This window comes from Brassica rapa, chromosome A09 (assembly GCF_000309985.2).
Source record: "Brassica rapa cultivar Chiifu-401-42 chromosome A09, CAAS_Brap_v3.01, whole genome shotgun sequence".
Classification (NCBI taxonomy): Eukaryota; Viridiplantae; Streptophyta; class Magnoliopsida; order Brassicales; family Brassicaceae; genus Brassica; species Brassica rapa.
Window position 1 is genome coordinate 34490462 of NC_024803.2, and position 24863 is coordinate 34515324.

At 37.5% G+C, this 24863-nt stretch overlaps 4 protein-coding genes and 1 pseudogene across 4 annotated transcripts; 2 read left to right on the forward strand and 3 right to left on the reverse strand.

Moving 5' to 3' along the window:
- The first annotated feature begins 18 nt into the window (after positions 1-18).
- On the forward strand, positions 19-10384 carry LOC117127828. The gene is made up of 5 exons (XM_033278508.1): positions 19-802; positions 1218-2063; positions 2382-4058; positions 4157-5776; positions 5859-10384. Exons 2-4 carry the CDS (start codon positions 1218-1220, stop codon positions 4646-4648), a joined length of 3015 nt encoding a protein of 1004 aa, XP_033134399.1. The 5' UTR covers positions 19-802; the 3' UTR covers positions 4649-5776; positions 5859-10384.
- On the reverse strand, positions 6895-16453 carry LOC117128099. The gene is made up of 3 exons (XM_033279757.1): positions 14883-16453; positions 14706-14779; positions 6895-14620 (listed from the first exon to the last, which is right to left on the reverse strand). The coding sequence occupies exon 3, from the start codon at positions 13343-13345 to the stop codon at positions 12005-12007; it is 1341 nt and encodes a 446-aa protein (XP_033135648.1). The 5' UTR covers positions 13346-14620; positions 14706-14779; positions 14883-16453; the 3' UTR covers positions 6895-12004.
- LOC117127829 lies at positions 10519-11881 on the reverse strand. The gene is made up of 2 exons (XM_033278509.1): positions 11009-11881; positions 10519-10884 (listed from the first exon to the last, which is right to left on the reverse strand). Exons 1-2 carry the CDS (start codon positions 11879-11881, stop codon positions 10519-10521), a joined length of 1239 nt encoding a protein of 412 aa, XP_033134400.1.
- Positions 16454-17931: 1478 nt separating the features above from the next.
- On the forward strand, positions 17932-22466 carry LOC117128100 (variant surface antigen E-like). The gene is made up of 3 exons (XM_033279758.1): positions 17932-17945; positions 18550-20364; positions 20451-22466. Exons 2-3 carry the CDS (start codon positions 19749-19751, stop codon positions 20693-20695), a joined length of 861 nt encoding a protein of 286 aa, XP_033135649.1. The 5' UTR covers positions 17932-17945; positions 18550-19748; the 3' UTR covers positions 20696-22466.
- On the reverse strand, positions 21409-23909 carry LOC103844456 (annotated as a pseudogene).
- Positions 23910-24863: the final 954 nt, after the last annotated feature.

The following is a 24863-nucleotide window of genomic DNA, read 5'->3' on the forward strand; positions in this document are numbered from 1 at the left end:
AAGTCACCTAAGCTGTGAGCCAGGCGGACGAAGGAAATTGATAAAGTATTTAAGCCGTGGACAAAGTATTGCTTGATCCCTTCAAATGTTGAAAGCTTGAAACTTATATTACATATACGTAATTGGCGCTTATATTTGGTAATTTAAATGTTTATTTTTATATTTGATTGGTGTATTTGTGTTTTTATTTGTACACTAAAAAGCTTATAGAAGATATTTTGGTTTATTTGGTATTTTTTTGTGTAGATTGTAATGAATATATAATTTTAGTGTTTTTGTTTTTTTTGGTTTAGGTTGTGTTTAAATTTAGAGAAAATTACTAGAATGTTACACATTTTATGGTTTATTACTAGAATGTTGTATATCTTTGTTTTATTACTAGAATGTTTTCTCTTTCTTAGTAATTTACAATAAGGGGCTTTTGTTATGTTTTATTTTCTGAAACTAATTTTAAAGATCAAAGCCACATCAGTTATTAAAAATCCACATCACATCAGTTATTTTCTGAAACCAAACCGTCTCTATCACTATCACTATCATACATACGGTTTTGTCCAAAAAAAAAAGAAAAGAACACGAAGAACTGTGTTGTGTCGAAGAAGGAACCGCAAACCGAAATCCTCTCACCCTTCGAAACCCTCGTCGACATTGTTCTTTACTTCTTCGAACTCTCTCTAACTCTCTGTCGTTGAACTCTCTATAACTCTCTGTCGTTGAACTCTGTCTCGTCGGAGTTTTTAGAAACCGTCGTCTGTACGAAATCGCCTTCACCGCATTCTCATCAACGAGTTCATCTTTTCCGGTAAGATTTCGCGACGTTATATATTGTATTTTGGTTGAGTTTGTGGGTCAGTTATATATTGAGGCTGTGATATGGGTGTGTCGAGGTTTTTGTTGCGACTGAGTTAGGGTTATGTTGACTGTGCTATGGGTTTGTCGAGGATTTTGTTGTGTCTGAGTTAGGGTTATGTTGCGGCTGAGATATGTGATTGTCTAGGCTTTTGTTGTGTCTGAATTAGGGCTTTTTGTTGTGGCTGAGTTATGGTTATGTTATAACTGAGTAATTATTATGTTATGGCTGAGTTATGGTTATGTTATAACTGAGTAATTATTATGTTATGGCTGAGTTATATATATGACATAATATATTTTAATATTATGATATGGCTGTGTTATTTTTATGTTGTGGCTGATTTATTGTTGTGTTATATGATCAGATGGATGTTAGTCAAGTCGAACCACGTGATTACCCTCCAAGACTTTACCCTTCTAACCTAGAAGGTAAAGATATCAATCATAATTTCCGTGCAGGACATTTCCCCCACATTAAAGAAACAATAGGACTCGATGTGTGGGAAGAACTGGTGAACTCTCCCATTGGAGTAGTTGCTAGGCTACTTTCACGCGAAAGCATTTGGTCTGGTAGGACCGTACACTATCTGCTATGTAGACAGCTGCGAGTGCATAAAAAGGAGATATGGTCTGTTGTGGTTGATGATGTTATCAGGTTTAGCTTGCTCGAGTTTGGTGAGATCACTGGGTTAAACACATGTCCATTGCCAACAGAAAGTTTTGAACCTGATCAATACAAAGAGTTTTGGGAGGAGTTGAAGGTGCCGCTTGGGATGGGACCCAAGTATGATGAGCTGAAGGCAGCATTAGAGTTCTGTCCTGGTTGGAGTTTTGAAAAGCGTAAGTGGTTGGGGATGTTATTTCTTCAAGCCATGGGACTGTACTGTTTGCATCACAATTCAAGGATACCCTTTCAAAGTGCAATAAGGGTATTCGACGATGAAGCCATGAGGTCGTATCCATGGGGTCGGACTGCATACGAAGTTCTTGTTGACTCTCTGAAAACACTGTGTCCAGATGGAAAGTCATACACAGTAAGCGGCATGAAGGACGTTTTATTGGTTTGGGCGTATGAGTCCATCGTCTGTTTCGGTGAGAAGTTTGGGAGAGTGGTCAACAATGAAGACGTTCCTCTTTTGCGATGGGGTGGAAGGCGTACACGTTCAAGTTTTGATACTGTCTTGTCTGACGAAATCAAAGATCATGGCGAGGTAATGTTTAACTGCTACTTATACGACTGAGTTAACAGCTACTTAATGGTTGAGTTTATTTTATATTGTTGCCGAATTAGTCTATTTGATGGCTGAGTTTATTTTATATTGTGACCGAATTAATTTATTTGATGGCTTGGTTTTGTGTTATTTGATGGCTGAGTTTATTTTATATTGTGACCGAATTAATTTATTTGATGGCTTGGTTTTGTGTTATTTGATGGCTGAGTTTATTTTATATTGTGACCGAATTAATTTATTTGATGGCTTGGTTTTGTGTTATTTGATGGCTGAGTTTATGATAAACTGGTGTTGCAGGTCCGTTTGAGGAGAATGGTTATGAAGGAGTCAACTGAAGAGATGTTTCCTGTATGGTCGGATGAACCTGACGACCCACAACTCGTTAGGTTGGTAGAAGACATACACGCAGGTAGATACGTGAAAGGTTTCTGGGAAGTACAGAGGGATGAGCAGGGGAAGGGGAATGAGAAGAAGAAGAAGAAGAAAACGAAGGGAGTTTCATCAGAAGCTGAGCCATCAACAAAGAAGCAGAAGAAAGAAGCTGCTGAAACGAGAAAGAGTTCTAGCGAGGAGGAAGCTGTATTGGACAAAGCGACTCTGACGAATCTTGTGAGTGCTCTGCAGAATATTTCAGCAAAATTTGACGCTTACGATTTTGACCGGAACCGGCCAGTGATGGACGAGAAGACCCTAGATAACGTGGTGAAAGCTGTAGTGCAGCAGAGTCTGAAAGTTTTGGGGGAAAGGAAAATTCCCGACAACGATGCTAAACTCTCCTCCGCCGGCGTAGAAAAATCTTTATCGGTGACATCATCACCTCGTAGGAGGTCGCCACCGGAAAAGTCGGACAAAAGTCCAGTGGTAGAACCGCAGGCCCAGGAGGAGAAGTCTGTAAAAACTCCAGTGACAGAACCGCGGCAGCAGAAAAAGCCTGTCAAAAGTCCAGAACCGCCGCAGCAGAAAGAGAAGGCTGTCAAAAGTCCGGTGCCGCCGCAGCGGAAGGAGAAGGCTGTCAAAAGTCCGGTGCCGGCGCAGCAGAAACAGCAGAAGTCAGTCAAAAGTCCAGCGTTAGCTGAGACCCCTGCAAAGAAGAATTCGGAGCTTGAGAAGGATACAGTGGTGAGAAGGATTTTGGGTGATGATTTTAATGAAATTGATTTCATTAGTGTTTCTCCTGCAAAGATTACTAAGGATGCTAAGGATGGTAAGGATGCCAACGTTCCAGCCTATGGACGCGGCTTACGGGGCAAGGCCAAGCGTACTGTTACTGTAAAGGATGAGGCTATCGAGGATAAGAAAAAAGCACAGCGGGCAGAGGCTGCGTTGAAGAGGAAGGAGAAGCAAGAGGCTAAGAAAAAAGAGAACGAGGAAAAGAAACAGAAGAGAAAAGCGGCTGAGTTACAAAAGAAACAAGAGGCTGGGTTACAGAAGAAAAAGAAGGAAGACGAGGCTGAGTTAACGAAAAAAAAGAAGGAAAAAGAGGCTGACTTACCGAAGAAGAAGAAAGAAGAAGAGGCTGAGTTACAGCGGTCTGCGGAATGTGTTGTGACCAACGACGAAGTTCTTGCGGAAGATAACGCATTGGCGGCGGAGTCTGATGTCGAGCCAGCTGAATTGATTAGATTTTCCGTGATAAAGGAACTTCGGGAGAAATCAGTTAAGTTATCTCCACAAGGGTTTTCATTGACGAACCTTGATTCAGCACCAGATTTTCCGTACATTGGAGACAATGGACAGACGACTTGCATGAGGAAGAACATTACGCCTTCATCAGTAATATACGACCCTTGCGCACCTGTTGATCCGGCGCGACTGGAAAAACTGAAGCAACACATTAAGGCAATTCCACCCAAACCACCAGCACCTAAAGATAAACCAGAAGAACCCTCAGCTGATCATGAGAGTGACTTCTACAGCATACTCATGCATGAAAGACCGTGGCCTGACAAAGAATATGGATGGGTGTTTGATAATGTATGTCTTTATTAAGGCTGACTTATATATTCTATAAAGGCTGACTTATATATTTAATTCATTATATTACGGCTGACTTATTATTTTTCTTTGTCTAGCATATCGCTGCGTATATGAACGTCCTCATACAAAGGTCCATGCGAGATCCCACTCCATTCTGGTCCAAGCGGATTGGTTTCATAGACCCTTGGTTGTTAAGTTCTTGGGCTTTCCTCGATTACAGGCAGTTCAGGATGAAACCTGCTTCGTTCAAGTTCAAAGACTGTGGTTATGAAGCGTTGGTAAACGGGAGATTCCCCGAAGAATTTGCAACAAACTTGAAGTGGTATGCAGATGTGGATCACGTGTACGGATGTCTTCAAACCGGCGGTAATCACTGGGTGGCGTTTCACGTGGATCTGATCAAGGAGAAGATAGATTGCTACGATCCAATCTATGGAGAGTCAACACCCGAAAGTGAGCAAAAAATGCTAAATGCTTTTAGACCTCTACTGGAGATGCTTCCCTGGATGTTGAATGAGCTTATTCCTGCCGATCTCCGAAAGCATTCTAGGAAGAGGTTCGCATTCAGACGGAGGAGCAAAAGATAAATTCCACAAAACAACATGTCAGGTGATTGTGGGGTTTATTCGTTGAAGTTTGTGGAGTGTCTAGCGCTTGGTGTAACTTTTGATGGCATAAACGATAGTAATATTCAAGGGTTACAGGTGAAGATGGCAGCAGATATCCTCGAGGAAGGAGGAAATGTTGGAATGAACAATTTGTTTTCATAATGAAACTGTGTTTGTTTGTGAACCTGTGTTTGTTGTTATGTTAACTATTTGACTTTGGATAACTGCTGTAATAACTCAGTCGTATCGATTAGTAATACTCAGCCAGTACTCATTGATAACTCAGTCATACCTCAAACATACCCTAGAATCAAAATAATTAATAATTTTTCATTCGAATGTTATATATAAAGTCCAATTATCAAAATAATTAATAATAACTCAATGTGTGAGCATGATCTTTGTTGACTATACGAGTTTGGAATCGATTATAATCTTGAGGTATATGTTGTCTCTTACGAGTACCTAAAACTCTAGGCAGTGATATGAGGTGTGAGCATGATTCAAAACACGTAAACTGTTATTGTGTTATTTATTATGAATTTGTGATATTTATCATATCTTGTGGTTCGTACATTATAAATCATAACCCTAAACAATCTTATTCGGAACCCAAACCCTAAATAACTAAACCCTATACCCTAAACGGCAAACAACAAATCAGCCGTAAAGGTCTTAATAACTCAGCCTGTTAGTGTAAGTTAATATTTACATATGGCGCGAAAATTTTAGATATTTTATCTCGCGACCTTTAATGTTCTATACTTCCCCTATATATAGCCCCCTTCTCTTGCACCTTCTCGCCTTATCTCACTAGAAAACCTAAACAATATCTCTATATCGCCTTACAAAGTTATGATTGTTCCTGGTTATTCAGAAAGGTTAGAGAACAGAGTCAATGAGATACTAAACTCTGAAAATCGTGAAAACCTTCCCGTTATATACCCTGGCCCGGGTGTCTTGCTTGACAGCGTAATCTGGTTTAAATTTCTAAGCGATCTCTCCCTGGCCATCCCGTCGATTTTAGCAGAAGGATGGGTTCATGATTGGCCGACATGGCGCGCCATTCTCGATCATTTTAAGGAACGCTGGTTTCTTCAACTCGCTGTAAGGACAACATCTTTGAATTGTTTTTGATATTAGACATAATAACAGCACTTACATTTGGAAATTGGTTTTTTTGTTGTAGCGCAAACGCACGTGGGCACGAAGATATAATTTTCAAGTTTGGACAAATTTTAATCTGGTGGCCAGAACGGTGTTTCGTTGTCACATGCGCCTCTTGAAGAGGACGTGGGCACATGGGGGTGAGAAGCCTGCGTGGATGCTAACTAGAGTTTGGCGTGATCTTGTCCACATGTTTGAAGAATTTGGTCCTGATAATTTTGGTTTTAGAAATTGATTTGTTGTTTTTGTTTGTATTCAGCCGTCAAGTTTTTGTAAAGTTGTTTAACTCAGCCGTTAAGTTTCTATAAAGTTGTTTAACTCAGCCATTAAGTTTCTATTAAGTTGTTTAACTCAGCCGTTTAGTTTCTATAAAGTTGTTTAACTCAGCCGTTAAGGTTTTATAAAGTTGTTTAACTCAGCCGGAATTGTTTGCGTCAAACGTCAGTGTTTCAGTTAAGTAACTCAGCCGTAATATGAATTAAGATACTAATAACTCAGCCTTATATTGTAAAAATACAAAGCCATAGTTAACGCTATTTTCAATGTATTATTATGGCCGCCATTACTTAATCGAGACCAGTATTAGAGTCCTTTATTCTCTTATTATTATACGTGCGAGAAATTCCATCGTCATTGAGAATATCGAGACTCATTATTATGGCCGTCATTACATTATCGAGACTACTATTATTAGAGACCTTTATTCTCTTATTATTATGTGCATGAGAAATTTCGTTTGCATTGAGAATATCGAGACTCATTATTATACGGCTGGCACGCATGTATCGGATTATTTACATAATCGAGGTATTGTTATTTTTAATGTAACTCAGTCAATACGTCTACGTTAACTCAGCCAAAATATAGACGCTAACACAGCCGTAATACGAATTCAACTTAAGTGTTTGATAAAATAATAAAGAACCTTTCGTATTTCTTGATTTGATTGAGTATTCGTCATAATTAAAGTGCATCACGTGTGTGGAAAAATACGGCTCAAACCTAATATCGAGGCATTTAATAGTTTATTAATTTAAATTATTCCTCTTTATTTGATTTTTAAAAAAAAAAATGATTTTATATTACTATCACTATTGTTTTAACTTTGTCTTTCACACCAATTTCTCTTTCATTCAAAGAAAATGTCTTCTTCATCATATGTGTCTGGTAACACTTACTTTCACCGCCGGCATGTGGAAAGAGGAACGCCGAAACAGTGTTGGTGTGGTGAACCCGCTGAATTATGTACATCTGCATCACGGGCTAATCCAGGAAGACTGTACTATTGCTGTCGCAAAGGATATATTAAGGTTTGATTTTTAATTTTATTCATTATACTGTCAATGTGATACTAAGAGCTGGGCATGTTAGTGAAATCAGAGACATTTATTCAAATGGGCGGACGAGTGCTTGGTGGAAGAGGTAGAAGATATGAAATCGGTGATGAGTGACATGACCAAAGGCATATCAGATCTGAGAGTAGACGTTGGTCGGTTGGAGAAAGAACTCGGTAAAGCGGAAAAGATGAAGTGTTTGATGTTTCCAGTGGTGGTTTGTGGGTTTGGTATGGCCATATTTTGGCACTATTTCTTTGCGTAGTCATGTGTTGTAATAATAATTTAGACGCAATGTTTTTAGTAACTCAGCTATTACGTTCAATGCAACTCAGCCAGTACGTTAATTAATTCATAATCAAACAATAACCCAGCCATAATACGAGTATTCGTCAGTCATAACGTTTTAATAACTCAGTTATAACGTTCACTGCAATTCAGCCGTTACGTTAATTAAGTCACTATCAAACAATAACCCAGCCATAATATGAGTATTCGTCAGTCATAATGTTTTAATAACTCAGTTATAACGTTCACTGCATCTCAGCCGTTACGTTAATTAAGTCATAATCAAACAATAACCCAGCCATTATATGAGTATTCGTCAGTCATAATAAGATAGTAACTCAGCTATAACGTTCAGTGGAAGTCAGTCATAATCAAACAATAACATAAACAATAACTCAACCATAATATGAATATTAGTCAGCCATAAAAAGAGACATACATAAATTTCTGGTTCGACATACATAAGTTTAGGTTCAATGGAAGTTCAGTCGTAAAATTGTTAATATTTAATGATGTCGAAAAATAAAAGTTGGCCAAAAGAGTCATACATAATTTAACTCAGTGTCGAGTTATGTCCTGACACGCATGTCCGAGTAATTTACGATATCGAGGTCATTATATGTTTATTTTATTTGGACACGCGTGATCTTTATATTTAATATGATTTCCCTATTATATTTCCAATATTTACAAGTAAAAGATAAAGGAAAAACCAGAGTCGACTTCTAAAACCTAAAGTAAGTCTCTTTCGTCCAAAATCGATTTTGAATTATTTTTTGTATTTTGGCCTTGTTCGATTTTGCATTATTTTTTGTGTGCTATGATGTATAAATTAGATGGATCTACAGCGTGGAATTCCAAGGACGTGCGACTGTGGAGCTGCTACCATTGTGTTAACGTCAGGTACAATAAAGAATCCGGGTAGAAGATTTTATCGATGTGGAGCAAATTTGGGTCAAAACCATGTTTTCAAATGGCTTGATGAAGCACATGATGAAGAGTTTGTAGTTGTGGCAAACAAACTCGCGACGATAGAACAGGATTTGGCCGCTATAAAAGCAGAATTAGATGATATGAAGAAAGACATAACTGAGATCATAAAAATTATTGAATGTCTTAGGATGAAGTCTTAAATGTATTAGTTGCTACTACTACTTCTTTGTTCACTCAGATTCTGTACTCATAAGTCAGTCTATGTTTATGTAACTCGGATTTAACTCAGCCGTTGTTAATTTCTTCCGAAACAACAACTCAGCCGTAACATGTAATAATATCAGTCTTAACGTTTAGGTGAACAATCAAAAAACAGTCATAAGATGAATAAATGAGAATAACTCAGCCGTAAGATGAAAATAACTCAGCCGTAAGATGAAAATAAGTCAGCCATAAGATGAAAATAACTCAGCCATAAGATGAAAATAAGTCAGCCATTAGATGAAAATAACTCAGCCATAAGATGAAAATAAGTCAGCCATAAAAACAGAATATATAATTTTTTGTTCGACATACATAATGGCATAGCAAAAAACATAAAAAAGATAAGATTCTGATGCAGAGACATCTTCACCACTTACTTGTGTCCCTAAACAGGCTTATCGGTTCAAAATCACGAAAGAACAAGGAAATCTCTTTGATCCAGAAACAGCGCTCACACATGTTGTCGTCCTTAGTCACATCAATGTGCCATAGGCAGAGACATTGTCGGTCCACAACATTTGCACATTGGCAAAGGTAGAAGGACGGAACATAAGTAGAAGTGAACATGGCCTTAATTTGACGGAACTCGTCAGTATGCCACAAACCCCATCCCCATTTCGCATCTCGAACAAGTTTCCCGACCCTGTCAACAGTTGCTCTTGGAATTCTCCGAAAATACTGCGCATCACCGTAAAAGATTGCTTGAGTCATAGCGTGTGTATACATTGCACGCTCATATCCTGCATCTGCTGCACGCTTGAGGAGAGAAAGGCCATAATCTTGCTCATCGTATGAGTAGAAAAACTGTACACCCTTTACATAAATTGTGCTTGGATTGTTCTCAGCGTAGCAAGTTTTCAACAACTGAGATGGCATAATGAGACCCCAGGGAAAGGATAACACATCGAAATAATGGTATACCCTACGCATCTCTGCTAACGCCTTCATCGACCTGGACGATGCTCTGAGGCGGTAGAGATCTTGGAAGGAGTTACGGGCCACACGTTCAACCACCATTGCCTGAAGATCTTCAGACAATTCAAGCAGAGGGAAATATTCCATTTTCTCTGAGAGGACAGTTGTGTAAAAGATAGAGAGTTGAAGATGTGTAATTGTTTGAGAAGTACCTTATTTATCTGCAGTTAACGGTTATAGTTTCGTATCGCGGCGTTTCTTATTTCTTATTTTGAGCGGGAATTTAATCCATAACTCAGCCGTGTATTACAATAACTCAGCCTTAGTTGACTTCGCGACGTTTCGTGTTTCTAGCGGAGAAGTTTTTTTCAACTGCGTTTGAATAAAAGAGCTGACATTAGAAATCACGACAATTATTAGGCGTGTGAGTAACATTATCTCAGCCAATGAAGATTAATTTCTCTTAATTTTATTCGCTACTTTCGTATTCCACTTTATAATCAATAATTACGTAGGGGCTATTACGTAACGTAGGGCAATTAAGTACGGACATCTCGTTTTTTGATGTCTGTGTCTCTCTTGAGTAATGGGAAGCGGGCAAATCAATGAAAATAAAAACCCAACCATAATACAAAATTTGAAAAACATTAACGCAGCCGTCATAGAACATTAAAACAAAAAAACCCAGCCGTATTACAACACAAAACTCAGCCGTATTACAATTAATAATCCAGCCGTTGTGCAAATCAATGAAAATAAAACCCAGTCGTATTACAACACAAAACCCAGCCGTATTACAACACAAAACCCAGCCGTATTACAAAACAACATGAAAAGCAATTGCTTATATCGGACAAGTTCTCGCATTATGTCCACTTTGACTGCAACGAGAACATATGTGCTCTTTCCTAGGACGTTTGTTTGCAAGTGAAACTTCTAAAGCAGATTTCATCCTATTTTTTTAGGTCTTCCCGGTTGTTGACGAATAAACGGTGGAAAGCACTGTACGTTAGCCACGTTATTTGGAACAGGTAGCGCTGAGTCAACCGGCATGACCGATTCAGCGTATGCGCTAGCTAAATAAGCGCTTTTATAGTAAGGACTGCACAGTGATATACGAGAAACATTTCTTTCCTCTGCAGCTGCGATTGCGTGTACACATGGTATTTTCTCGACATCGAAACGCCGACATGTGCACTTTCGCTCAACCAAATTAACAACATTCAAAGACTCGCCAGCAGCGCCATATTTAACTTCAGTGTGATGGTCATCAATCCTTTGAACCGTCCAATCCCGGGAGGCACTTACACGTCCCTATTAACAAAACCCAATATTCGTGAAACGGCTTACTTATTATTTATAAAGCTGGCTTATGCAATATAACGACTGACTTATTAGATTTAAAGACTGACTTATTTTACTGTTACGACTGACTTACTTGTAATAGTTTCTCCACACCGCGCGTGAGTGTGGTTGACTGCGATCTGGCATCCACTCTTCGTTCAGCAAACCATCTGGTCATCATAACCCGTATCGATTCCAATATTCGAACAATGTTAAGACCTCTAGCATGCGATAATGCTCTGTTCATTGATTCCGCTATGTTCGTAGTCATCAAATTGTACCTCTCGCCCGGGAAATAAACACGTGTCCACAGTCTGACATCAGCTCTTTCGAGGTAGCCGTGGAGATCAGGATTAAGTGCTTCAATCTCCTCGAAAATCATATCAAAGTCAGACATTCTAAAACATCTCGCCGCTTTCTTCACCAGCCGAAATACATCTTTTCCTTTGTACCGTCCCAATATGTTTTTATACAAATGATAGGTGCATATTCCACGAGCAGCTAACGGATACACATTTGTAATTGCTTTCCCTATCGAGTTATGCCTATCTGATATTATCGCAAGACCCTCCTGGTCAGGAATCAACACTTTTAGTTGCGTAAAAAACCAATTCCACGAATCATCATTTTCAGTGTCAACCACTGCGAAGGCTATTGGAAAAATCTGAAAGTTACCATCCTGAGCTAGTGCTGTGAGTAGCGTCCCTTTATATTTACCATTAAGAAACGTACCGTCGACGACAACAACTTTGCGCATGAAAGGAAACCCATTAACGCTCGCACCAAACGCAAGAAACACATACATGAATCTTCCAAGCTCATCGATTTGAAGACGCGTAACTGTATTCGGATTTGCCCTTCTTATCATGTATAAGTAAGAAGGCAAGAGTTCAAAACCACACTCAGGTGTGCCCTCATCGATTTCCCTTGCACATTTAAGCGTCCGGTGTGATTTCCAATATTCCATCTGCTCACATGAAAAAACAATTTACATAACTCAGCCACATCATATCATTAAGACGGTCACAACGTAAACATAACTCAACCATAGTTTTGTAACTCAGCCATTTCTAACATAAAATAACCCAGCCTATACTCTACCATAACTCAGCCGTTGTAACATAATTACCTTTACACCAAACTGCTTAGTGATAGCTATTCCGACACTCTCAGGGCGAACGGCCGGACCAACGTCGCCGAGAAAGTTCTTGTACAACTCTCCTAAAATATCCGGTGTTGCATTTCGAGATCGATTAGAACGCTCAGTTACAGAACATGCATGATCCGAGTCGTAAATACGAATATAAAACTGCGGGGACAATCCTTCGGTAGATGCACGAACTCTCCATGTACATCCATCAACCCAACACTTAACAACGTATGTTGTCAGGTTTGATATTTCTACATCAAAATCAAATTGATGCCTCACTGTAAAAAGTTTCAGTCGTCTCTTCAAATGCTTTTTAGTCAAGTATCGTTGTCCTACCGCAAGGTCTAACGACGACATCTCCAACTTCAAAACCTCCAGATTCCCTTTAGATTCGCTCATCAAGAAGTTCTGATATCTCTTCTTGGAAGGTAGCGTTGGTGAATCTTCGTCTTCTTCGATAGGAGACTCACCGTATGTGCTGAAGTTATCATCTTCAGATGACGCACCGTCCGAGTCATCGAACATATCAAATCGACTTTCAAATTCATCATCTTCTTCGTTTTCTTTGCCTATTTCATCTTCTCCGGCTACGTCGTGTATTTCAACGTTACTAAAGCAGTCATTCTCAATTTCATCTTGTTCATCCTCCAAACTGCAACCATCATAACTCCCATTCTCTATAGACTCAACTTCTAAAGCTTCTTCTTCTAAAGCTTCTTCTTCTGAAGCGTCTTCTTCTGAAGCTTCTTCTTCTGAAGCTTCTTCTTCTGAAGCTTCTTCTTCTGAAGCTTCTACGTCTGAGCTGTCATCCTTTTTCTCTGTAATCTCCACATAGAGACGTAGTTGTTCGCTTTTCTTTAAGCTTAGAAAACATTGCAATTGTCGAGTGTTGGACACGTAAACTGGTGGAGTGTTGTGCGCCATTGTTTTCAATGTTTTATTCGAAAACATGTAGCAAAGCAGAATATGAACCTTCAAATCATTCAAACCGTAATCGTCGATGACAGACTTTGTGAAATCTTCAAGTTTAGTTTTCTCACCTAAATGAAGAACTCTACACCCTCTACTGTCGACGTTGAATACATATCGTTTTTTCATAATCCATTTACCGGAAACAATAATAACGGGATCCATTACCATATGAGAAAGATGAAGAGGATAGATAACTGAGATGATGAAGAAGAAAAGAAAGGCTGTGTAATCATTCAAAAATAAGATGAAGAAGACAACTGAAAGGTCTCGTAACTCAGTTGTAAATTGGGCGACCGTTAGTGATGACATGTCAAATCCGAGTTGATGACATGGCAGATGACATGGAACATCGATTAATCAGTCGACAAACAAATCAGTAACTCAGTCAAAATAAGTCAGCCATCATGTTTACACTTTGTCAGCCGATACATGGAAACATTCTAGTAATTAATCTTTTGACGGTAAGTCAGCCGCAATAAGGATGAACAACCATATGTCAGCCGTATCGTTACGTAAATCAGCCATCAAACGAGAACATTCTAGTAATTAATCTTTCGCTCATACGTCAGCCGCAAAGCAGCTGAGTTTACTGTTTATCCATGCTTTAACGGCTGACTAATACAAACCCAGTCGTAACAGCATCCCATAACTCAGCCGTGGCTTCAATAACCCAGCCCATCCATGTTCCTTTACTCAGCTGAAAAAAAGTTTCTCAGCCGTTTCTTAACCACGACTCAGCCAAATTTTCCAGAAATCAAACCGCCGATGTATAAGTCAGCCGTCATTTGTATCATTAAGTCAGCCGTGATCACATAACTCAGCCGGATTTCTGTAAATCAGTTGTATCGGCAAGCTGACTTATAGTTTTAAGTCAGCCACTTTCACTTAAGTCAGTCGTATGTATTAAGTCAGCCGTAACGTAAAGATAAATCGGCCGTAACTACGTATCTATCGCTTAACAGCTGACTTAATAAAAATACGGACGCGAATTCCTCCGTGGCGCCGGTTTTTTGCCTACGTGGCAGCGAAAAGTAATGGCATTCTCGTAAATACGTTTTTTCTCATAACGTAAAAAAAGGGTACGCTTGGTATCGAAAATATTCTAGTAATAAAAAAAAGATCTGTATCATTCTAGTCAATACACCTAAAATATGTAACATTCTAGTAAACTTCCCTTAAATTTATAATAAATATTTTTGGGAAAATTTTACTTCTACACTTTCTTTGGTACCACATTTCAATTATACCACTAGTATGGACCTTCTTTTTTGTATATTTTTCCTGCACTGGATGTAGTTTTCGGGTAAAATGTTTTAGGATTTTGGAAGTCTCTCTTGTTGTTTTTATATGTTTTTAAAAACTTGCAAGTGTTTTTCATAATTGAAACGGGTAGAGAAATTGAAAGTAAGAAAGAGAGATTTTTATTAAAACTATATCAGAAATTTAAGAAATAAAACAGAAATGATAGAAGTAGATAGTCTTCACTCATATAAGCACCCATCAAATGAGAATTGCTTTAATAGGTTCCTATGAAGATGTTGTTGTCGTCTTTTCATGGGCGGAACTCATATCCCAACCTGTTTCCTGCAATCAGCATCCTAGACATTGTTTAAAATAGGTATAGCTAGTGACAATTGTTATCACAAGAGAGGCATGTGAAGGATGAGACCTCTTTCACGAGCTTCTTAGCACAGCTAGCGCAGCCAATATAACACCATCCTTTTTCAGACTGGATACCAGTTACTTTGGCAGTACAGAGAAACTCGATCACCTACAATCAGCAAGTTGAGTTAAACAATAAAGTGTGACTTTTGGCAGATTGATTGAATATATTTCGTTCTATTACCTGAGGGTCAGCTGAGAGGACATATTGGTTAAGCTCAGAGACAGTGAGGGGTTCTATCTTCTGAGCATGAATCAGCTTTGATGAAGAGGATGTTTGATTTGAGCCATCTCCAAACAACCTTAACAGATGGTTATGTTGGGTGAGGAAAAAACTAAATCGAAAAGTATCTATAATATTCATAGGAGAGTTACTTACTGTGTATAACGTTCTTTGCCTGCATCTGTCTCAGAGTCAAAGTAGTTGTGGGTCCCAGAAGTTCCATTGAGGAATAATCGACCTGTGTAGAGGAAATCCGAAATCTAATTCAAATGCTAGATCGTTTCTCAGAGAACAAAATAGACACTTTGCAAGCCAGAGCATTTAAAAGAATAGATTGAGTTAATATTTCTCTTTGCCTTGCTATAAATTAATATTACACTAAAAACAACATTTTTGGATTAATCTGATAAATAAAGCCATCACAGCAGCATGTTACAACATTTTCAACTAACTGTTAATTTTTTTATTCTAAATAGTATAATAGACAAATGAATATTCCAATCCACTTCTATTTATTTTATGAAATAGTGATTGCCATTTTCATCTATATTCAGAGATATAAATAACATTGATCTACAATAAAAGCATGTTAAAAAAATATTCCCTTAAACTTTCTTTTTTATTGCTATGACTAAAAATAAATATTTTTAGAGAATTACTATTATTTTTATAAGTACAATCATATTTTCATTTACATAATATTTTTGAATTATGGCAGTAGAGTAAAGTCAATTCAATATAACTCACCTCCAAACAACCTTGGGGTTGATGCTAGTGATCAAGACAACTTTTGGTTCACCCCCGTAGCTTGTCATCTTCTCAGCAAATGCAAAACCTAAACCGTCAAACAGACTAACACATACATTCACGTTCCTGTTTTCATTCAATGGTAAGATTATTCATTAAGTTTACGTTAAGAAATACAGTCAAAAACGTTAATCTACAAGTTTTTTTTTAACCTAAGATATAGCCATTGCCGAATATATACAAAAATTGGTTAGTATAGTACTAAAAATCAGGATATTAAGCAGAAAGAACATTGTTAATAATAATATAAGGAAAACACCATAAATACCAATATATCAAGTGTTAAAATCAGTTTTAGCTGGATATATCCTAAGAATACAATTTCTGAGTGTGAAGTTTGGCATACTGCTAGTAAGCAACCGGCGGAAAACTGCAAGGGAATATCACTAAATAACTACCAGAATTCTACAAGAAGAAACTAAAACCCTCTATTCTTTGATGATGCATTTCTACATTTTGGGAAAATGTTCTCTTTTTCACTATCGGTTTGACGTTCCTATTTTCTTTCCATATTTATAATATACGTTGATGTTTTTTTGAAACGCTTTGTTTTGTTGATAATGATTTGCAATCTATTACATCGTCAAAGAAAAATAGCACAAGATAAAAATGAGAAACTAATGGTTTTTCTACATCGGAAACTAGCAAGGATAAGCATTAATGATGACACATTAGCAATACTAAACCGGTCTTATTTTGAAATAAGATAAATTAGATGTTTTCGTTCCAGCAGTAGCAGACGGACTTCTAATATCTTTAACAAAATCAAAACAAAAAATTTCATAGTGTAGATAAGTCTTCTTCTTCAATTGCCTTTCAGTTTTGTTCCAAGTTAGCTTTTGTTAAGCTACCATTGAACAAATTTGAAATGCAAAGTACAATAAGCGATCTGAAAAGATGAACATAGGTGGAGACCGATGCAAGCTTCTCTTCTAAATCCTGAAATTTGAATCTTTATTCCAGGAACTCATTTTCGTTAGGGGAGGAGACGAGATGCCATACACCAAGCAAGAAATCATACAACCACACAAAATAACAAAGCCTCACACCACCATAGTCACAAGAAATCAACACCTCTAAAACAGAGGGCGCACTTACTAATGTTGAATCCCAACATCACTTGATAAAAGGCATAATCCTTCACCGGAAAGTCACACCAAAACGACAACAAAGAAACAAAACCAAACACAAAAAATCAACTTAAGCTTGAAAAGACAAGAAGGATGAGACCCTCTCACAGCACCAGTGTAGAAAGCCGGATCGGAGAGGGCCTCATATCTGAAAAAACGAAAAAGGTGTTTTAACTGCCGAGAGAAATACGCCTAATAGTTACGTTGATCATAATTCAAATAAAACAAATTATCGTTTCCAGATAAAATCTGAACGAATTTAACATTGCATGTGCATTCCACGTTTGAGGGGGACCGATCCTTGACTTGTACTTAGATGTATATGTTACTTCACCAAATGCATACTATAAATCATCAACACAATAATAGCACAAGGTTATCTCCAAAACATGACACATCAGACTTTTAAATGTCTGAGAGATTGACATGTTATTAACTGAAAAAAGTTGAAAAGCCAATGAAAATTTTTTGTGTCTCCACGTCATTCTATTCCATTCACAATCCACATTGAAATCTCCTTCTCCTTTGTGCGCTCCGACGACGAACAACAGAGAGTCGTGAAGCAGAAGAATGAGATCGCAAAGACTTCCTCCGGCGATCTTAGAGAAGGTGAAGAGCATAATGTCGTGGTCTTGACGGTGAGTGATAGGAGTGTAGTGTGGCCAGTAATACGCAAAGTCGTATATCACTTTCCCACCACGTTTCACCACCGGCTCTCTGATGGTCCCATCAGGATTGTTCGATGATGTCACCATCTCGATGTATGGTCCGGGTTTGTTGAACGTTCTTGCGTCTCCTTCCCACTTGTACAGCTGCAACTGAACATACGATGCCTCATCCTCGTATGTCTGTAACAAAACGTATAACATAGATATTAAACGAAATTTAAAGGATAGGAGTGTGAGACGTGAGCATTATTAATATTAAAGTTCAATTTATGTTTTTATCTTTGGGATGTGTCATGTGTTGCGTGCTCATGAAACATGTATTTGCAGACCATCATAACATGTTTTGTAGCTAGGATATAATTAGGTTATGGATTTCGATTTCCAAATTAAATTGTGTGATCTACTATGCTACAACCATAGTACTAACAAGTGATGATGCAACAACTAGAACATTTATGTTTTTATCATCTCTACAGCCTAAGTGCCATTTCATGAATATTTTATGTTGTTATTATAATGTTGTTTTAAATCTATTCAGTGAGTGAGGGCGTACGGAGTAGTAAGGAACCGCGGCGATAATGCTGAGAGGCTTGTCCTCAGAGAGAGAAGAAAGTGCGAACAAAGCGGCTTGACAAAGCTGTGAAGAGCCATTACCCACCACGATGTAGCGTTCTTCAGTCGCTGCGTTGCCGATCTCACGGTGAAACGCTTTGATCGCCTCAGCAAGATCTTGCCGCAGGAACCAACACACGTTCGTCTGATCGCTAAAGTAGCTCATCAGGTCCCATCCTGGTATCACCACAACACACCTCTCCTTCATCGTCATACTCATCCAATACTCTTGGAATGCCGTCGGATCTCCTCTGAGAATGATTAACACAAGCAAATCTATGATTCCTTTTTACTTTTATTTTATTCGTTATGGATTCTTTTTAATCTTGTTTCTGCGTTAAAAATATCCTTCACATTTATACGTTATACATAGTAGTGTATTGTTTCTTAAATATGAATCACAACGCTTAGAACCTGAGAAATGAGATTAATGACATAGTGATTGGTGTCATGGAATTTATTGAGAAACCAGAATTAAAATCTCATATATAGTTCCAGTTGGTTCTAAGGGTCTGCAAGTTGACGAAGGTAAGAAAATTGATGGGTTGTCTTTTAAGCTTGGGATGAGTAGTGACAAATTTCGTAATGAACAGTGTGACATGTGTAGTTTGATGAAAGATGTGTGTGTATTGTTTTATAAGAAAATTATAGAATGAGATTTGAGGATAATAAATATAATGCTCGGGTCATCTAAAAAACAAGCAGAGAAACAAGGTCAATGATTAAGAAATTTCATTTACAAAGGGATCTTGAATAATCTCCAATGCAAAAAGGCATGAATTCTTCTTTAAAAATATGCACATTTGAATTCTTTAAAACTAACCAAACAAAAAGGAATCTTCTTCTCTGTTACTTAATAATAAAATTAGAGAATGATTTTAGCTAGATATAAAAAAAGAAAAAAAAATTCTTCTAGAAAATGTTTTTGAACATGCTTTCAAAAAAAAATCACAACCATTTTAAGAGATACCAAAATTTAAAAAATATTAATGTCAAAAATAAATAATTAATATACAATAATATTTATCATGCTACTAAATCACACCAAATTTCAGAAATGTAGAAATATACAATATATGTTTAGATTGTAAATATCAGAATAAAAAAACTTTAAATTATATTGATATCTTTATTTAAAATAAAATATTTTTAAAGACATTAAATATATAGAAAATTTAAAAAACTTCGGCGGCGTAGCGCGGGTAATTACCTAGTATTTACAATCACGTCGAGCATTTCGAGTATTGTATATTTGGAGTTAGTCTTTCACCAATATAATTGTGTTACAACTTAATATAAGAAAATTTGATAATTATATCTAAAATCTCGATCGTTTAACAATATATATATTATGAAATTTAATTACTTAAAATATACGTATCATTATGGCATATCACGAAAGAAAAAAACAAGAAAAAAAAAGTTTGAAGAAACATGAGATCCTTGTTGGAAAAGGATTTTGTTTTCTCCAATATATATTAGGAATTGGTTTAATGATGCCGACCTCGGTATTCTTATAAATACATACACTTATAACCCTCGAAGAAAGCATCCCAATTACAAAATCACAAATTGTTCAAAATCAAAAGCACGTACGAAGAAGAGAAAAGATGTCGCTGTCTTTTTCACAAACGAAGTTACTGGTAATCCTTGTGGCCTTTGCATGCGTCTTCTCATCAGGCTCAGAGGCATGGAGCTGGAGCTGGAGCTCCGGTTCAGGCTCAGGCTCGGGTTGGGAATCCCACGGCTCAGGCGGATCAGCCTCAGGTTCGGGTACAAACCCTGATGGTTCGCACTGGAGTTGGAAGTGGGACACACGGTCAGGCTGGAGATGGAGGTCAGACTCAAACCGTACGAAGCCAGGCTCATCGAACCATAACGTTACGAAGCCTGAAGGCTCATCAAATCATAACGTTACGAAGCCAGGCTCATCGAACCATAACGTTACGAAGCCTGAAGGCTCATCAAATCATAACGTTACTAAGCCAGGCTCATCGAACCATAACGTTACGAAGCCGGGCTCATCGCACCATAACCATAATGAAACGAAGCCAGGCTCATCAAAACATAACGATTCGAGGTCAGGCTCAGACGATAACGATTCAAGGAACCCGGTCTTTGCAACACCAAGAGAGGTCGTAGTGGGAGGATCACGTGGATGGAACTACGGGGTGGATCTTGAAGAATGGGCTTCCAAGACTACTTTCCATGTCGGCGATGTTCTTGGTAAGTATATATTGTCTATTTTCTTGTATCTTTAGATGATTTTATAAATAGTTTTTTTGGCTAAAATTCTTGTTGATTATTTGCAGTTTTCGAGTACAACAATATGACAAACCGAAGACATGACGTGTACTTGCAAACAAATCTGTGGAGTTACAGGACCTGCAACTTCGAAAGTAGAAATAAGATTGCTTCATCGGAGGAGAATGGATCTAAAGAGAGCTTCAAATTTACTCTTGCAATGTCACAGCCTTACTCTTTTGCATGCGGAGAGGATAACGGCTATTATTGCCGTACCTATAACATGAAGTTTAGCGTTCTCCCAGGCGCCTGAGTCCTCTCGTCTATCCAACTCAACCCTTTTGCCTCTTTTGCCTCTCTATTTTTCTTAATGCAATATTATTATTAGAGTTGCTATTTTTTTATTAGTTAAGGTTTTCTTATTTCATAAAGATTTTGAAGAGTTAATAACTAGATGATCAGATCGACGTCTAGATCGGGGATGATCAGATCGACGTCTAGTCTTGCTGTTGCATTTTTGTTATAGTCTTTGATAGTTAGCATATATAATCCATGGATTGATCATTTGCATCTGTAAGGGACTTACTATTGTATCTGTTCAAAAATGGTTAGGCAGGGAATTTATTGGTAATATTTGTCATTCGCAAGTGACGTTTGCTTGGTTGTCAAGTCATCTAAGCTGTGAGCCAGGCGGACGAAGGAAATTGATAAAGTATTTAAGCCGTGGACAAAGTATTGCTTGATCCCTTCAAATGTTGAAAGCTTGAAACTTATATTACATATACGTAATTGGCGCTTATATTTGGTAATTTAAATGTTTATTTTTATATTTGATTTGTGTATTTGTGTTTTTATTTGTACACTAAAAAGCTTATAGAAGATATTTTGGTTTATTTGGTATTTTTTTGTGTAGATTGTAATGAATATATAATTTTAGTGTTTTTGTTTTTTTGATTTAGGTTGTGTTTAAATTTATAATAAATATTTTTGGAAAAATTTTACTTCTACACTTTCTTTGGTACCACATTTCAATTATACCACTAGTATGGGCCTTCTTTTTTGTATATTTTTCCTGCACTGGATGTAGTTTTCGGGTAAAATGTTTTAGGATTTTGGAAGTCTCTCTTGTTGTTTTTATATGTTTTATGAAACATAAAATGTAAAAACTTGCAAGTGTTTTTCATAATTGAAACGGGTAGAGAAATTGAAAGTAAGAAAGAGAGATTTTTATTAAAACTATATCAGAAATTTAAGAAATAAAACAGAAATGATAGAAGTAGATAGTCTTCACTCATATAAGCACCCATCAAATGAGAATTGCTTTAATAGGTTCCTATGAAGATGTTGTTGTCGTCTTTTCATGGGCGGAACTCATATCCCAACCTGTTTCCTGCAATCAGCATCCTAGACATTGTTTAAAATAGGTATAGCTAGTGACAATTGTTATCACAAGAGAGGCATGTGAAGGATGAGACTTCTTTCACGAGCTTCTTAGCACAGCTAGCGCAGCCAATATAACACCATCCTTTTTCAGACTGGATACCAGTTACTTTGGCAGTACAGAGAAACTCGATCACCTACAATCAGCAAGTTGAGTTAAACAATAAAGTGTGACTTTTGGCAGATTGATTGAATATATTTCGTTCTATTACCTGAGGGTCAGCTGAGAGGACATATTGGTTAAGCTCAGAGACAGTGAGGGTTCTATCTTCTGAGCATGAATCAGCTTTGATGAAGAGGATGTTTGATTTGAGCCATCTCCAAACAACCTTAACAGATGGTTATGTTGGGTGAGGAAAAAACTAAATCGAAAAGTATCTATAATATTCATAGGAGAGTTACTTACTGTGTATAAGAGCATGTTTATCCCTTGGATCCTTAATGGATTTCTTAATGATTATTTAACTATATAAGTGTACATTAGTGGACTTAAGAACTCTACTAAGAAATTGTTTGATTTTGTGCCTCCATTGGTAGTTTCTTAATTAAGGGTTCTTAAGAAAAAAAAAAAATTTAAGACAATTTTATTTATTAAATGAAACATAATTAAAGAAACATTTTCAAGATAGGATTTTAAATAAAAACATAAAAACAAAGATTACTAAAATAAACGAGAAAATTTAGAAAGAAACATCTAAACTCAGTTGTTGTCTTCATTATGTCCAAATTTACGCCATATATGTTCAACCAAATCAGCCTTCAGTTGTCGATGTCTTTGTTTATCACGAATAGTAGTTCGAACACCCATCATATTGGCGATATTTGAAGGCGTGTCCGTAGAATACGTGAGATCCACATGTGAACCTCCGTTGTCTTCTCCTTGTTCGAACTCTGAAACATCAAAATGACGGTATCCATTTCGTTCATCTTCAACTATCATATTATGGAGTATGATACATGCTCTCATAATCTTCCCGATTTTGGCTTTATCCCAAATACGTGCTGGATTTTTAATAATCCCAAATCGAGCTTGCAAGACTCCAAAAGCACGCTCAACATCTGTTCGGACACCTTCTTGATGTTGAGCAAATAAAGCCGCTTTCGGACCTTGTGGTAGTGAAATAGATTGGACAAAAGTTGCCCATTTCGGATAAATACCATCGGTGAGATAGTAAGCCAAACGATACTCGTTTCCATTGACAGAGAAAGTAACTTGCGGAGCTTGACCGTTTATTATGTCATCAAAAACTGGTGAGCGATCAAGAACATTGATATCGTTTAAAGTACCTGGAGGTCCAAAAAACGCATGCCATATCCATAGATCGTACGAAGCAACCGCCTCTAATACGATTGTGGGTTTAGCCGAACCACGTGAATATTGCCCTTTCCAAGCGGTGGGACAATTCTTCCACTCCCAATGCATACAATCGATGCTTCCTACCATCCCCGGAAATCCACGTTGCTCACCAATATAAAGTAGACGTTGAAGATCAGCCGGTGTTGGTCTTCGTAGGTACTCAGCGCCGAATAGATTTATTATTCCTTCGACAAAATGTTCCACACATAACCGAGCAGTAGTTGAACCGAGTCGGAGGTATTCGTCAACAGCGTCAGTCGCAGAACCATACGCCAAGACACGAATGGCTGCTGTACACTTTTGAAGTGCAGAGAGACTACGCCTTCCGAGAGCATCTTTCTTTTCTCGAAAGTATTCAACTTCATTAGAGAGTCGATCAACAATACGCAGGAACAATGCTTGTTCATTCTAAATCGTCGTCGGAATAGATTTTCAGGATATGTTGGATTTTCACTGAAATAATCATTCCATAAACGTTTATCGCCTTCTTCCCGGTTTCTTTCTATATGAACTCGTTTTTTTCTTGTTCTTCTTTCCACTTCTTGATCACCATTATTATTGGCTAAATTCTCGAGTGTTTGATCAAAATAGTCATCAATATATTGATTAAAATATTGATCAAAACTTTCATCATCTTGTTCGAAAGTATTATGAGAAGAAGAAGCCATTGAATAAATATAGTTGATTAAAAAAAAAAGAAGAATAGCGTTTCCTGAGAATAGCTATGAGAAGATGAGATGAGAAAGGTGAGTGTTTGGTAATTCGTAGGAGTTGTGATTAAAAAAAAAGAAGGATAGCGTTTGGTGATTTACAAGCTCTGAAGAAGAGAGTTTGGTGAAAAGGTGAGAAGAAGTTTTGGTGATTACAATGGATGGTGAATGAGATCTTTATATAGAGCAAATGACTAGTATAGATTACAACATCTCGTGACTTGTTCTCGTGTCACATAAATACAAACATTAGTAAAAGACATACAACCTTGTGACCACTTGTGACACATACATACAAATATAAGTACAACACCCGTGACACATACCAGCTTGCGACCTCACCCGTGATCATCTTTGTCTTGTGACGTAAGTATGTATCTTGTGACCTCTTGTCATCATCTTTGTCTCTCTGCACACAAATAAAATGACACAGCAGATGAAAGATCACACCAGAAACATGAAACATAAGAGAAATTTTATAACACAACAACAATTTTATAGAAGAACAGAGATTTTAAAACACAACATATCACAACAACTTGAAACATACAGAGAGAAACATGATACATAACAAGAAAACTAGAGGAATAACATAACAACAACTTGAAACAAAGAGGAATTAAACATCTTCAAAGACTCGATTTATTAGCTTCTGCTTTAGAGCTTCTTCAGCTTCAGACAGTGGGTCTTTTTTGGAGATGAGACTTTCAAGCAAACGTTGCTTCGAAAGTCTCTCTTGAACGATCAAATCTCTATCTTTAATAGAACACAAGGTTTCAAACTTAGCTGTTCCTTTCCCTTCCTGGTGATCTCCTATACTTCTCTTACCGCTTGCTGCTTTCGCCGCCTTAACACCAGGAGGTCGTTGTGTTGCTTGATCACAGAGAGGGGAAGTTGCTCCATCTGATTGTGCTCCATCACACTTTCTCTTCTTACCGCTTCCAGTAGTCTTGTGCGTTGCAGCTTCACACCAT